The 16,135-nt window shown below is 36.6% G+C and overlaps 1 protein-coding gene across 2 annotated transcripts in view; it reads left to right on the top strand.

The window, feature by feature from the left end:
* WNK3 (WNK lysine deficient protein kinase 3) overlaps nucleotides 1-16,135 on the top strand; it is a 134,902-nt gene that overhangs the window by 77,909 nt on the left and 40,858 nt on the right. Inside the window, exons 13-18 of one of the 2 annotated variants that reach the window (XM_069463747.1) lie at nucleotides 1,535-1,690; nucleotides 1,771-1,822; nucleotides 3,065-3,202; nucleotides 3,890-4,827; nucleotides 15,309-15,540; nucleotides 15,930-16,063. In XM_069463747.1, the coding sequence (XP_069319848.1) occupies nucleotides 1,535-1,690; nucleotides 1,771-1,822; nucleotides 3,065-3,202; nucleotides 3,890-4,827; nucleotides 15,309-15,540; nucleotides 15,930-16,063 (1,650 nt within the window). The remainder of the gene's footprint in view (nucleotides 1-1,534; nucleotides 1,691-1,770; nucleotides 1,823-3,064; nucleotides 3,203-3,889; nucleotides 4,828-15,308; nucleotides 15,541-15,929; nucleotides 16,064-16,135) is intronic. The other variant, XM_069463748.1, reaches the window with a different exon arrangement.

Raw genomic sequence — 16,135 nt, forward strand, 5'->3', positions numbered from 1 at the left:
AAAAAAATGAGCCGGGCATGGTGGCGCATGCCTGTAGTCCCAGCTACTTGGGAGGCTGAGACAGGAGGATCGCTTGAGCTCAGGAGTTTGAGGTTGCTGTGAGCTAGGCTGACGCCATGGCACTCACTCTAGCCTGGGCAACAGAGTGAGACTCTGTCTCAAAAAAAAAAAAAAAAAAAAAAAAAAGAAATTATATGGACAGCTAAAAATATATAGAAAAAATTAGCCGGGCATGGTGGTGCATGCCTGTAGTCCCAGCTACTTGGGAGGCTGAGACAGGAGGATCGCTTGAGCTCAGGAGTTTGAGGTTGCTGTGAGCTAGGCTGACGCCACGGCACTCACTCTAGCCTGGGCAACAGAGTGAGACTCTGTCTCAAAAAAAAAAAAAAAAAAAAAAAGAAATTATATGGACAGCTAAAAATATATAGAAAAAATTAGCCGGGCATGGTGGTGCATGCCTGTAGTCCCAGCTACTCGGGAGGCTGAGGCAGGAGGATTGCTTGAGCCCAGGAGTTTGAGGTTGCTGTGAGCTAGGCTGACAGCTCAAAAAAAAAAAAATTTGTACAGAGCTAAATCAGTTATGATCGAGGGTAAGTCACTTCATCTCCTTCAGCTTAAGTATATTTATCTGGAAATACGAGGGGGTTTCATTAAGAGATGATCTAGATCAGTGGTTCTTATCTCTGGCAGCATGTTAAAATCACCTAATGAGCTTTTTAAAAACAATTCTGTTGCCTGGGCTCCTTATTAAATCAGAATCTTTGGAGGTGAGGGTTAAGCATCAATAGTTTGTAAAGTTACCCAGGTAATTCTAATCTGTTAGTCACTGATCTAACACCTTGTATGTAGGTATTCAAGTTATATTCATCATTTCATTTAGTTTTTAATATTTTCTATGACTTGTAATGTTTAAGTTAGTATTTTTTTCCTCTTTTTCTGATGGGGATGGGACTAGGGTAGAAGGAAGAGTCCATAATGCTTTTGTTTCCACCAAATTTCTTTGTATATGCATTCCTAGCCAAGCAGAACTAAACATTTTAAAAGTTAATCATTTTTTCAGTTCTCCCTCTTGTTTAACATAGTATTTTCTGAACTGCCTCTTCTTGCATATTTTTCCTGAATGTTTAGCCTATTTAAAGATCTGTTGGGCCATTTTTTATTAGCTTTGGAGATGTTTCGTTTTGAGATTTGTGATTTAAAAGTTTTTAGGGTTTGGATATCTTAGTTTTAAACATTGCCTTAGTTAGTTATATTCTTCAAATAACAACCAATTATAGAATGCTGAATATTTTTTTAAGTGCTAGCTACTTCTCTGATAGGTAGTGCCGATGTGACAAATGTCTGTGGTCTCAAAATAGAATAATGTATTATGTGGCATTTTATTGGTGATCTTTGTTAATTCTCTTGTGGCACTTAGATTTAGATACTCAATTTAAATTTATTTTCTTTGTGGTAGTCACCATTAATACAATATTATAAGTTTGAAGAAACTAAATTCATTCTCATGAATAGGCTTACTTTTACTTTTGGGCAGGTTGAAGATAACTTTGTGCTGGAAAGTGAGAAAGAAAAATTTGTAGGAGAATTGAGGACTATTGTAGGTCAAGCCCAGGAGATTCTTCATGTCCACTCTGCTGCAGACAGAGCCACTGGAGTTGACTCTGTTACTATGGAATCCAACAGTAGCCAAGTAAGAGAAATTGTTTACAAATAGGTCTTTTTGGATATGTATCAGGAACTTCTGTATTTATCTATTCATTTTTAATTCAGACAGGATCATCTGAACAAGTACAGATAAATTCTGCATCCACTCAAACCAGCAGTAAGTATATTTAATAAAATTTACGATTTGGCTTTTGAAGATGTTAACCAATAAAGTGATTTGATAAGTTGTTAATGTAGGTTTTCCCACACTTTGTAAGGATCTAATAGCTCAGAAGTAAAAATCAATCCTCCAAATTTCCTCTAGGTGTTAGTTCTTTATCTGATTAATTTATTTCTGAGTTGTTGCATGGTATGTTACCAGAAACGACAGTCACATACTGATGACCTTTAACAGCATAACTGTTTGAAACTTAATTGGTAATTTTTTTTTCTGATTTGAGATGGACAGAAACTTTTTTTTAACAAAAATCATTAGGTTCTAAGTTTGACTCATGGTTTAAAAGTCATTCATGACTTGATTTCATTCTCCCAGTGATATGCTTCTACATGCTCTGGTCACTAATAACTTCTTGTAAATCAGATACTGGATAAACTTGCAGAGAATAAAACTAGGGTCTTCCATTTTCTTTTCTGATGACTTTATCTTTCCATTCTTCTCAGCTCTGGTCATGGGTATGTTAGAAGAGTGTCTGGGAGAGGGAGAAGAGCTGTAGACAGATGAGGACCTCTGAAGGAATTATAACAACTTGAAGAAGCAAAAGGTGGTGTTGGAGTAATAGAACCAGATAACATTATCCTGAAATTTAGTTTGACTGCATTAGGATGGCAGAGTCCTCCTATATCTTATTTTTCTGGTTAGCTGAGATCTGAGCAGGATTCAGACTGACAAAGTAAAGTTTAAAAGAAGAATTACTTATTTGAGTAAGTTTACAAAGTAGGAGTTAAGATGTAGGGGGTTATTTTACTTGATTTTAAAAATTGTCATATAGTAAAATTGACTTTTTTTCTTTTGGTGTACAGTTTTGTAAATTTTAATGCATGTATAGATTTATGTAAGCACCACCATAATCAGGATACAGAACAGAAGTGGTTCTGTAGGTAGGTTTTAGTGGGGAATGTGCTTTCCATTTTTTCAAAGAGTACCTTGCTTCTAATTGCTATTGATAACAATGTTTGTTTCAGTAGAATGTAAAATCCTTCTTTAAAGATATTATGTGCTTAGTTCTTTAGACTTTTTGTCAAGATTGGGAGATCTGGTCTGATAAATTACATATATCCTAGTACTGTTGGAAATGGAGATACAAGACAAATTGTTTTTTCAACCTGGCTTCCTTAGTCAATAAGGTAAACAAATTGACAATTGCTGAACATATTCAATTTTTGCTAATTCTTTCCACAGATGAATCTGCTCCTCAGTCATCCCCAGTTGGTCGGTGGCGATTTTGTATCAATCAAACGATAAGAAACCGTGAGGTTCAGTCTCCTCCTTCTCTTCAGCATTCGATGTCTGCAGTTCCTGGGCTACATCCACTTCCTAGTAAGCTTTTATTCTCTGCCAGGTTTGTCCAGACTCAAAGGATAGGGTTGCAAAACATATACTATATCTTTAGATGGTTTCTATGGGTACTTTGTGCTCATGAAAATATTCATAACCATTTTTGAAGACATTAATATTAGGTTATAACCTAAGCCATTTTTATTTGATATTTATGGGGGGAAAAGTTTATTTTTCCTTAACAGGTTGATTTGAATTCTGTTTATTTTGGTCTCATTTACAAGAGTACTTTCTTTTTTCCTTTTCCTTTTTTTTTTTTTTTTTTTTAACAGAAAGGGTCTCACTCTGTCACCCAGCCTGGAATGTGGTGGCATGATCATAGCTCACTTGCAGCCTGGGCTCAAGTGATCCTCTTCTCTCAGCCTCCCAAGTAGCTGGGACTACAGGCATATACCACCACGCCCAGCTAATTTTTAAATTTTTTGTAGAGATGGGATCTCTCTATGTTGCCCAGGCTGGTCTTGAACTCCTGGCCTCAAGCAATCCTTCCTCCTCAGGATCCTAAAGTACTGAGATTACAGGCATGAGCCACAGTACTCTGCCAGCCAAGAGTACTTTCATACAGGTTCTCATTTGTCCCTTGCTCCTCCTGTCTCTTTTGAGTTTGGGTACTAGTCCATGGTTTGTACACATAAATACATGCTTAGCCATTCTTTGTTATTGTTCCAGGTCCAAGAAACACAAGTAATAAGGAAATATCACAGGACATACTGCTCACTATAGAAAATAATCCCTGCCAGCGTGCACTTTTCACCTCCAAATCAGAACACAAGGATGTAGTTGATGGTAAGATTTCTGAATGTGCTAGTGTAGAAACTGAGCAGCCACTTTATCAAGTGGAAGATAATGGGCAGATAATGGCACCAGTTACTAGTACTTCCAATTATTCTGCTACTTCAGTTTGTGCCATTCCAATTGAATGTGAGGGACTCGCCAACCAAGGAGGCATATTCATACCTGTGTATTCATGTCACCAAGCTGCCAGTCAGGCTGATGTACTTATGGCCCATCCTGGTGAATCACCTCAGATTGCTGGTAACTCTCTTACCACTCCGGCATTTGTATCTGATCAAAAGCCTCAATCCTTATCAGTACAACAGCCAACTATGGATGCAGAGTTTTTTCCCCAAGAAGGAGAAATGACACTGAACACTGAAGCAATTTCTCCTAAGACAGTTATTCCCACTCAGACCCCTGGCCTTGAACCAACTAGTCTTCTACCCACTACTGTCTTGGAATTAGATGGGGAACGACCTCCAAAAATGGAGTTTGCAGACAACCGAATTAAAACTCTGGATGAAAAATTAAGAAACTTGCTCTATCAGGAGCATAACATCTCTAGCATCTATCCTGAGAATCAGAAGGATACTCAAAGCATAGACTCTCCATTTTCTTCCTCTGCTGAAGATACACTCTCCTGTCCAGTGCCAGAAGTCATAGCCATCAGTCACTGTGGAATTCAAGATAGCCCTGGACAATCCCCTAATTTCCAACAGACAGGCTCTAAGATTCTGTCCAATGTGGCTGTGAGTCAGCCTGCTAACGTGTCAGTGTTCAAAAGGGACCTGAATGTGATAACTTCTGTACCCAGCGAATTGTGTTTGCATGTAAGTATTATTCTTTCTAACCCATTCCTTATTCTTTTCTTATGATTTTAAAGAAATGCCTTCTCTTATAAAATTCTGTGCTTTGAACTGAAATTGTCTATGTCACAATATTCTGAGGTGACAGGTATTTAAGAAGGCCATGACTTAGGCTGCAGGTATCCAGAACTTCTCAGCAGAGATGGCAGTGGTAAGAGAGCCCTGTGGTGAATTAGCTAGGAACTTGTGAGCGATGTCTATATTTGTATTAATGATGGAACAGAAACTGATTCATAGGTTATTTCAGTGGGTAGAACTTACTTTTAGATTTCCAGTTAAAAATACCTGTTATTACTTTCCTTCCCCCCAAATTTCATGGTCTTAATTTAATCATGTTTGGAAGCCTTTGATTTATTTAAAAAAATTGAAAATAAAAATCATCCATTAATCCCATGACTTGTTTTTTTTTTTTTTTTAATTTTAATTTTTCATTTTTAAGAGATAGGGTCTCACTATGTTGCCCAGGCTAGTTTCGAACTCCTGGTCTCAAGTGATCCTCCCACCTCAGCCTCCTGGGTAGCTGGGATTACAGGCCCAAGCCACTGCGCCCAGCCCGTGACATGTTTTTTAAGTATATAATGTAGGAACTTTAATTTCCCTTTTCTACCCATTTACATCACAGAGGTAACCGTTAATAATTGCTGCTTATCCTTGTTGACTTTTCTTAAGCTTATACAGATCTATTTACATACATATCACATTTTATTCACAAAACCAATATTGTGCTGTATACATATTGATCTGCAACTTAATTTTTTCATTTTACAATATATCATGAACATCTTTCTAAATCTTCACCACGGTATCTCTTTGTCATTGTTATTAATATAAGTGATATATGCTTGCACATAAAGTAAGATCCAACCCACCCCCAAACCTATAGACATAGCTGTTAACCAATTTTCCAGATATAGTTTTAATTAATATATAAATATTTATACAGACATACTTCCTTATATATGTCTATGTAGACATAGATACATGTTATACATTTATATACATATACTTCTTTACATATATGTGCTATTCTGCATTTTTTTTTTACTTATTATAGGCTTCTGTTCATGTCAGTACACATGGTTCCACCTTAACTTTTTACACAACTGTATAATATTCCACTGAATAGATATAATTGCAATTTTTTGTATGCTAGTATCTTTAAATTATGGAATTAATGTACAAACACAAAAGTGATTGAAAAGGACAGAAATTAGAAGTAACCATTGTATAAATCCTCCCACACCCCATCCCACTCTCCAAACACTCTTAAGTTCCTGGTTTTAATTCTTGTGGTCATTGCCATTAATAGCTTATATATAATATATGTATTTATTTCTTGATTTAGTAATTTTAAATAATACCTAATGACTCACTGCTATGAAAGGTGAGGAAATTATTATATTTTCCCTTCCACTTTTCTTTCTCATACACCTCTCAGTTTTTTTTACTTATATTACTTTCTTAACATTGGCAAAGTTTATGACGTTTGCATTCTGTTCTTGAACAATTGGTTGTCTATGCCTATAGGTTGATTGTAAAAATTGACAATCAATAAACAGTTTTATATTATGATTATGTGTATTACCCAGTGATCACATATTATTGTTGGAATCATGAAAAAGTAATTTTCTGTCATTTAAACTTTGTTGCTCAAAGGAGACTCCCAAGTATTGAGGTCAAATGGATTCTTTTATTTTTTCTTTATTTTTATTTGTTTATTTTTTTTTTCAGAGACAGGATCTTGCTCTGTCACCCAGGCTAGAGTGCAATGGTGCAATCATAGTTCAATGAAGCCTTGAATTCCTGGGCTCAAGCAGTCCTCCCACCTCAGCCTCCTGAGTAGCAGGGAGTACAGGCGTGTGCCACCATGGCTGGCTAATTTTTTGTGTGTGTGTGGTAGAGACAGGGTCTCACTATGTTGCTCAGCTGGTCTCAAACTCCTGGTCTTACATGATCCTCTTGCCTTGGCCTCCCAAAGTGCTGGGATTACAGGTGTGAGCCACTGCGCACAGCTGGATTCTTTTATTTGTTTCATGTCCACTGCTACATCTGGACATGTAGATATCATATTTAGTTGCTGCTGTTTCTGATGACCTAGGATTCCTCTTTTTTCCCCTGAAATACTTCTTTGAGTAATATTTTCAAATATTTTGCATGGGTGACTAATTTGGTCTTTGTTTTGCTTTACACTTGATTAACTGAGTACAGATGGTAGGATCAGAATGTTTTCATCTGAGAATTTAGAAGATACTGTTTCATTGTCTTTTAGCCTCTAATATTGCTGATGAGAGTAATGTCACTTTGATTATCATTCATTTATAGGTAACCTGCTTTTACTCTAGACCAATGCAATGCTGTCCACTAGTGCTTCCTACAATGTAGAAATGTTCTGTATCTGCACTATCCAATACAGTAACCACTAGCCACATATGACTATCAAGCACTTGAAATGTGGCTAGTGCAACTAAAGGCCTGAATTTTTTATTTACTTTTATTTTAATTAATTTAAATTTAGACAGCCACATGTGGTTAGTGGCTACTGTATTGGATAGTCGGGGTCTAGAGGCTTTTAGGAAACTTACTTGGAGCTCTGATTATCAGAATGGTCTAGGTGTGTCTGTTTTCCATTAATCTTGTACATCACTTTTGTGGGCTTTTTGAGTTTAAGGATTTGTGTCTTTTTCAGCTCTGGTAAACTTTACTTTTGTTTTTTTCCTTCCCATTCATTGTCTTTCTTCTTTCCATTTAGAAATCGTAGGAGATAGACCAGGTGCGGTCCCTCACACCTGCAATCCTCGCACTCTAGAAGGCTGAGGCAGAAGGATGGCTTGAGCTCAGGAGTTAGAAATCAGCCTGAGCAAGAGTGGCACCCCAACCCCCCACCCATCCCCACTCCACCCCCAGCCTCCCATCTCTACTAAAACTAGAAAAATTTGCCAGGCTCACTGGCACACCCCTGTAGTCCCAGCTACTTGGGAGGCTGAGGCAGGAGGATGATGTGAGCCCGAGAGTTTGAGGTTGCAGTGAGCTGTGATGATACCACTATACTGCAGCCTGGGTGACAAGAGCTAGACTCTGTATCAAAAAAAAAAGAAGAAGTTGTAGGAGATATATGGCCTCCCGAATGTATGCTCCATATTTCTTAACAGTTTTCTCTCATTTTTAATTTTGTTTTCCTTTTACCTTATGTTCTCAGATATGTTTTCAGTTTTTTCTTTTTTAATTTCAGATCACTGTTGTGTATTTAGTCATATCCAGTTAATTTTTCATGTGAAAATCATGAATTTGATTTTTTAAATCTTTCTTACTCTTGTCTCCTTTTTCATAGCAACCTATTTTTGCATGTATTTTCTCTTAAGCTTTTTTTCTCAGAAAATTGACAAAAGATTAATTCTAGAATATATAAAGAACACTTACAAATCAATAAGAAAAAAAATCAGACAACTCAATGGAAGAATAGCCGAAGAATCTGGACATGCATTTCACAGAAGTGAAAATATAAATGCCTGATATACATGTGAAAAGATTTTCAGCTTCATTAGTAATGAGAAAAATGCAAAATTTTAAACAGTGAAAAAAAATTTTGGCTCATCAAACTAGCAAATGTTAAAGAGATTAATAATACCCAATGTTAAGGAAACGGTAATTTTCATTTTTTATTGGTAGGAATAAAATCAGTACATGCTGGCCGGGCGTGGTGGCTCACGCCTGTAATCCTAGCACTCTGGGAGGCCGAGGCGGGTGGATCGCTCAAGGTCAGGAGTTCGAGACCAGCCTGAGCAAGAGCGAGACCCCGTCTCTACTAAAAATAGAAAGAAATTATATGGACAACTAAAAATATATATAGAAAAAATGAGCCGGGCATGGTGACACATGCCTGTAGTCCCAGCTACTCGGGAGGCTGAGGCAGTAGGATCGCTTAAGCCCAGGAGTTTGAGGTTGCTGTGAGCTAGGCTGACGCCATGGCACTCACTCTAGCCAGGGCAACAAAGCGACACTCTGTCTCAAAAAAAAAAAAAAAAAAAAAATCAGTACATGCTACTTGGGCAATTTAGCACTATGAAAATTTGAAATATGTACATTCCTATGACCTAGTGATCTTTCTCTGAAATTCTACTTGAGAGAAACATATGCACATATGAACAAAGAGGCATGTATAAGAATTTTCACTGTAACATTGTTTAATTATTTGTAACAGGAGAAGACTCACAAAGAACTTTATTCATAAATAGAAATGGTTGTATAAATTGAGGGACATTGATACTAGGAAGTAATTTAAAAACATGAAGTAGACCTATAAATATATTAGCTGTTATCTTTATACTAGCATGGACGTATCTCCAGGAAAAATCATTAGGAAAAATATATGCTGAATAATTCAGACAGTATGAGGGTATCTATATTTTTAAAAGAAAATACATAAATGTGTTTATATATATGCATATGTATACATATATACATAAGTGCACACTAAAGTTCTGAAAAGATAAACTAATATTAGTGGATATCTTCCAGAAAGAACTGGGAAGGAGGATTCTTACAGAGATTTTTTTTTTTTTAATCGAATGGTTTAGATCTTTTACAGAAAAAAAAAAATCATATATTGTAGTATTTTTAAAATGAAAAAATTCTTATTGAAGCACAGTATGTTAGAAAGAAAATAGCTATTGAACCTGACAAACCAGTTTCAAAATCTTGCTTTGCCATTTACTGTGTAATACTGGGCAAGTTATCTACACCCTTTACCTAACCTTAATTTTGTCATCTGTAAAATGGGGATAATAGTACCTACTCAAAGAGCTACTGGATGCTTTTAGTGTAGTCTCTCCCTTTTTTAATTTATTTTATTTTATTTTTTGAGACCTAGTCTCACTCTCTTGCCTGGGCTAGAGTGCCGTGGCATCAGCCTAACTCACAGCAACCTCAAACTCCTGGGCTCAAGCGATCCTCCTGCCTCAGTCTCGCGGGTAGCTGGGACTACAGGCACATGCCACCATGCCCGGCTAATTTTTTTTTCTACTTTTAGTTGTTTGGCTAATTTCTTTCTATTTTTAGTAGAGATGGGGGTCTCGCTTTTGCTCAGGCTGGTCTCGAACTCCTGAGCTCAAGCAATCCTCCCGCCTCGGCCTCCCAGAGTGCTAGGATTACAGGCGTGAGCCACCGCACCCGGCCAGTGTAGTCTCTTTATTGTTTGTTCATCTTATTTGGTATTCTTTGTGTCCTGTAAATCTGGGAACTTGTTTTTTCTTGTGATTTCTTTGAATTTTGTTATTTCTTTGGGTGTTTTCTCTCATCCATTCTCTTGTTTCTCCTTCTAGATATTTTTTAATCTCTTTTTTTGTGATAAAATACACATAACAAAATTTATATTGTAACTGTTTTACAGTGTTCAATCCAGTGACATTAAGTACATTTACAATGTTGTACATCCATCACCACCGTTTAGTTCCAGAACTTTTTCATCACCACAAAAAGAGAAACTCCATACCCATTTAGCTGTCACTGTTCATTCTCCTCTCCCCCCAGCCCCTTGCAACCACTAATCTGCTTTCTGTCAATATGGATTTGCCTATTCTAGATATTTCATATAAATGGAACCATACAATATGTGGTTTTTTGTGTCTAGCTTCTTTCACTTAGCATAATGTTTCAAGGTTCATATTACATCGTATGACTATGCCACATTTTGTTTATCTCTTCATTTAGGTTGTTTCTACCTTTTGGCTGTTATGTATAGTGCTGCTTTAAACATTAATATAAAGTATTGGCTTGAGTTCCTGTTTTCAGTTCTTTGGGGGCATATATCTAGGAGTGGAATTCCTGGGTCATATGATAATTCTATGTTTAACTTATCGAGGAACTGCCTGATTATTTTCCATAGTGAGTGCACCATTTTACATTCTTACCAGGACCATGTGAGGGTTCCAGTGTGTCCACATGCTCATCAATACTTGTTATTTTCCAATTTTTGATCGTAGCCATCCTAGTGGGTATGAAGTGTTATCTCATTATGGTCTTGATTTGCATTTCTTTAATGGCTAATATTGTTCAGAAACTTCATGTTCTCATTGGCCATATGTATATCTTCTTTGGAGAATGTCTATTCAAGTCCTTTGCCCATTTTAAATTGGGTTGTTTGTGATGTTGAGTTGTAAGAGTTCTTTATATATTCTGTATACTAGACCTTTATTAATATTTGATTTACAGATATTTTTTTCCATTCTGTGGGATTGTCTTTTCACTCCTGATAGTATCCTTTGATGCACAAAAGTTTTTAATTTTGATGAAGTCTAATTATGTACTTTTTCTTTTTTTGCTTATGCTTTTGGTGTCATACCAAAGAAACTGTTGCCTAATCCAAAGTCAGCTCTATGTTTTCTTTGAACAGCTTTATACTTTTAGCTCTTACATTTAAGTCTTTGATACATTTTGAGTTAACTTTTACATGTGATGTGAGATAAGAGTCCTGCTTCATTCTTTTACATTTGGATATTTGGTTGTTCTAGCACTGTTTGTTGAAGAGACTATTTTTCTCCCATTGAATGATCATGGCATCCTTGTCAAAAATCAATTGAGTATAGATGTATGGATTTATTTCTGGACTCCACTGAGCTCTATATTTTATTCCATTGAGCTCTATATCTATTCTTATGCCAATAGCACACCATTTTGATTATTATAGCTTTGTAGTAAGTTTTGAAATCAGGAAGTGTGAGTCCTCTAACTTTGTTCTTTTTCAATATTTTTTGGCTATTTGGGGTCCCCTGTAAATTCCATACAAATTTTAGTATCAGCTTTTCTATTGCTGTAAAAAAGGTTGTTAGGATTTTGGTAGGGATTACATTGAATCGATAGATTGCTTTAGGGACTTTTAACAGGCTAAGTCTTCCTATCCATGAACACAAGATGGCTTTCCATATATTTAGGTATTCTTTTATTTCTTTCAGCAATGTTTTGTAGGTTTTGGTGTATAAGTCTTTCACCTCATTCATTAAATTTATTCCTAAGTATTTTGTTCTCTTTGTTGTTGTTATAAATGGAATTGTTTTCTAAATTTCCTTTTTGGATTCTTCATTGCTAATGTATAGAAATATAGCTGATTTTTATGTATTGATACTGTATCCTTCAACTTTGCTGAGTTTATTAGCTCTAGCGACTTTTAGTGGATTCTTTAGGATTTTTATATATAAGATCATGTCATCTGTGAATAGAGATAGTTTTATTTCTTCATTTCCTTTCTTATCTATTAACTTTTCGTTTCATACTTTCCATCTCTTTGTCCTTTTGCTTTTTGTACTGGGAAAATTTCTCAATTTCTAATCTTTTTGCAGTCTCCTATTCAGCTGGGTTTTTTGTGTCAAGGATTATTATTTTTTAATTTCTAGTAACTATAGTTTATTTTTTATGGATGTACTATATTCACACATCTCTCAGAAAATATTAAAATAGTATTCTATGTTATTAATGTTATTTCCTTGGCTATTCTGTTTGTTGAGTTTAGTGTTTTCTTATAGTATTGATTTCCCATAAGTGTTTAGTGATTCTTAGTTGTATACTCATCTTTTTTTTTTTTTTTTACTTATAAGATTCCTTCTTCATCTGTAAATGCTATATATAGTTACTGTAGCCTTCATCCCGTAATTGTGTGAAAGGCATGGGACATGCTTCCTGGAACTATATATTGCAACTTATTTCAAATGCTGCCTGGAGAGTGGCCCAGTAGCTAGTCTCCAAAGGTAGGAGGGCTTACCCTTCTTCCTGGATGTTGTTTCCTTTTAATGTTACTGACCTTTTTCTTGGCCACAAACCTTTTCCTCTTTCTACTCTTATTTGGGGAGGGGGGGGGTTGCATGCAGCAGGTGCCTTTGCTGTCTTTTGCTTGGTATGGAGAGGGTAGGGAAGGTATAGAACTGCCTGTTTCTTCTTTGGTACCTCAACCAGTTCATTCTTCTATTCATTGGGTATCTACTGAGCAGTAAGTCAAAACCTCTGTTTTTGTGGTACACTCATTCTAGTGAGGGGAAATAGACCCTAAACAAATACATAGGGGTCAGGAAAGGACTTTTTTGTGGTGGTGACATTCACAGGTGGAGACCTCTTCAAGGAACCAAAAGAAGTCCTGTAAGTAAGAGAGTACTATGAGGTAATGTTGAAGAGATGGATAGGAGACAAATCATGTAGAGTTTTGTAAGCATTACAGCCAACTACTCATCCTTTTGGTTGGCCAGGATTCTCTCCTATTCCCCATATCTGCCACCCGAGTTTGCAGCATTTTCAAACAGTTCCTACATATATCATGGTCTACTTTTTCCCCCTTCAGCTATATATGCTTTTGTGTATATCTGTTTTTCCTATTGTGTCTGTGGATTTGGATTGGTAAGGGAGTTAGAACATATATTTATTTTGCTGTCTTGATCCAGTCACTACATATGAAAAATATTTTCTGTAATTTCAGTGGGACCAATGCAACACTTTCTAAATTGTAGTCTTGAGGGTTTTTTTCTCCTCATAAAAGTAGTGTTATTACTAGTTGAAAGTAAGACTTCAGAAAATAAAAACTGATTATTTCTAATTTTAATTTCAATAACTCCTGACCTTCCCTAAGTGTTACTAATGCTTACACAAGACAATATACTTACTGCCATGTAGGCTGTCTTCCTTCAGACAATTGTTAAATCCCATTCTTTGTGCTTTTATATTCTCTTTTAGTCTTCTAGATTAGTATTGGTCATTATCATGTTTTCCAAAGTATTTGTGGTTGTCTGTATTAATTTTTATATTAATTACTCTAGGGGATTTATTTTGAAAGCACTCATTTATATACAACAGTTAATTCTGGGAGGCTTTTGTCAGGGTAGGAGGGCAAGAAGAGGGGAAAGTGATTTTATACCTAGCATGGGCTGATGTTAACAATTTTTAGAACATGAATTTGAAATAATTCTCTGGTACTTTGTAAATTTCTGTGTATTTACATAAAATAAGAAACTTGATTTGCTGATATTTCTCTGTAAGTCCAAGTGCCTAGATATCTTCTTTTTCTCTGTTATCATGTGTGTCAGGCATCTTTAACTCTCTTAAATAATATGAGTAGAAATGAAAATTTTCATTTTAATAGTATGGGGCTTTAGTAACCTTTTTAGTAAATTGGTACATATGAAAGAAATAATTTCTATTTTGATATTTGGTTACCTTTTTTGTTTTTGTTTTGTTTCATTTTGTTTTTGAGACAAGTCTCACTAGGCTGCCCAGGCTGTAGTGCAGTGGTGTGATCATAGTTTACTGTAGCCTCGAACTCCTGGGCTCAGGTGATTATCCTGTGGCAGCCTCCCAAGTAGCTACGACTACAAGCATGCATCACCACGCCTAGCTAATTTTGAAAATTTTTTTTTGTAGAAACAGGGTCTTGCTATGTTGCCCAGGCTGGTCTCAAACTCCTGGCCTCAAGTGATCCTCCTCCTTCAGCCTCCCAAAGTGCTGGGATTATAAGCATGAGCCACCATGCCTGGCCTTGATTTTCAGTTTTTAAAGTTTATATAATGATGAAAAATATTCTGGGGTCGAAGATTAATAATCTGTTATCTGAAGTCTAAATAATGTGGGTGTTTTTTTTTTGAGACAGTATCTTGCTCTGTCACCCAGGATACAGTGCAGTGGCATCATCATAGCTCACTGCAACCTCAAATCCTAGGCTCAAGTGATTCTCCTGCCTCAGCCTCCGAAACTGGGACTTCAGGCATGTGCCACCATGCCCCGCTAATTTTTCTATATTTTGTAGAGATGGAGTCTCTTATTCAGGGTGGTCTCGAATTCCTGGCCTCAAGCAATCCTCCAGCCTCATCCTCCCAGAGGGCTAGGATTACAGGCATCAGTCACTGTGCCCAGCCTAAATAATATTTTTAAAGAAAAGGAAAGCTTAATTTCTATAAATTGAATACTTCAGATTCAGTGTGATCTGATCTATTAATGGAACTATATAATAATATCCTATTTTTGACTAAAGATTAGTCCATACAAGAAACTCAGGCCAGGCATGGTGGCTCACGCCTGTAATCTTAGTACTCTGGAAGGCTGAGGCGGGAGGATCGCTCGAGGTCAGGAGTTCGAGACCAGCCTGAGCAAGAGCGAGACCCCATCTCTACTAAAAATAGAAAGAAATTATGTGGACAGCTAAAAATATGTATATATATAGAAAAATTAGCCGGGCATGGTGGCGCATGCCTGTAGTCCCAGCTACTCGGGAGGCTGAGGCAGGAGGATCGCTTGAGCCCAGGAGTTTGAGGTCGCTGTGAGCTAGGCTGACGCCACGGCACTCTAGCCTGGGCAACAGAGTGAGAGTCTGTCTAAAAAAAAAAATAATAAAGAAAGACACTCCGATGATATTAAAAATATGTCGCCTTACCTAAATTATTACCACTTTGGTTTTTCTCGTTTTTTGTCTCCATTAGGAGATGTCCTCAGATGCTTCACTTCCAGGGGATCCAGAGGCCTATCCTGCTGCTGTGTCAAGCGGTGGAGCCATTCATCTGCAGACAGGAGGTGGATATTTTGGCCTAAGCTTTACTTGTCCTAGTCTCAAAAATCCTATTAGCAAGAAATCCTGGACTCGCAAATTAAAAAGCTGGGCATACAGGCTACGGCAGTCAACCAGCTTTTTCAAGAGATCAAAAGTCCGTCAAGGTAGTGTGCTTACAGTCAGGGACATAGACTAGGTAACATCACTTTTCATTTACTTATTTTTTTTGTTCATACACAAATCTTGCCACTTTTTCCACTTAGCCCATATATGTGACATATCCCATTAATGTCATTGCCATTTTATTTTTCCTTTTGTAACTAATTTGGTTTTCCAATTTTTCATTTCATATAGATACTAAGTCTCGGGATAAATCTTGCAATGTCTGATTTAGAGTTAGGGACTTATATGATGTTGCTTAATACATTAACACCTTTTAATTGTCTAGCAGGAGTTAAACTTTTTCTACTTTTCTTCATTTTTGGTAAAGTAAACAAATTTAGTCTTAACAAATAATTTTCTCTTTTCTACTTACAATTTGGCAAAATTGCAGTGGAAACAGAAGATATGAGATCAGCAATTGCTCCTGATCCCATTCCTCTGACACGGGAGTCCACAACTGATACTAGGGCTTTGAGTAGATGTAAAGCGATGATGACTGGATCATTTCAGCGGGGTCGGTTCCAGGTTTGTGTCTTTGGTTGATTTCTTATCTACAAGGCTATTATAAAAGGTAACAGCCATTGAATATCTTGGTCT

This window comes from Eulemur rufifrons, chromosome 30, assembly GCF_041146395.1.
Source record: "Eulemur rufifrons isolate Redbay chromosome 30, OSU_ERuf_1, whole genome shotgun sequence".
NCBI classification, from domain to species: Eukaryota; Metazoa; Chordata; class Mammalia; order Primates; family Lemuridae; genus Eulemur; species Eulemur rufifrons.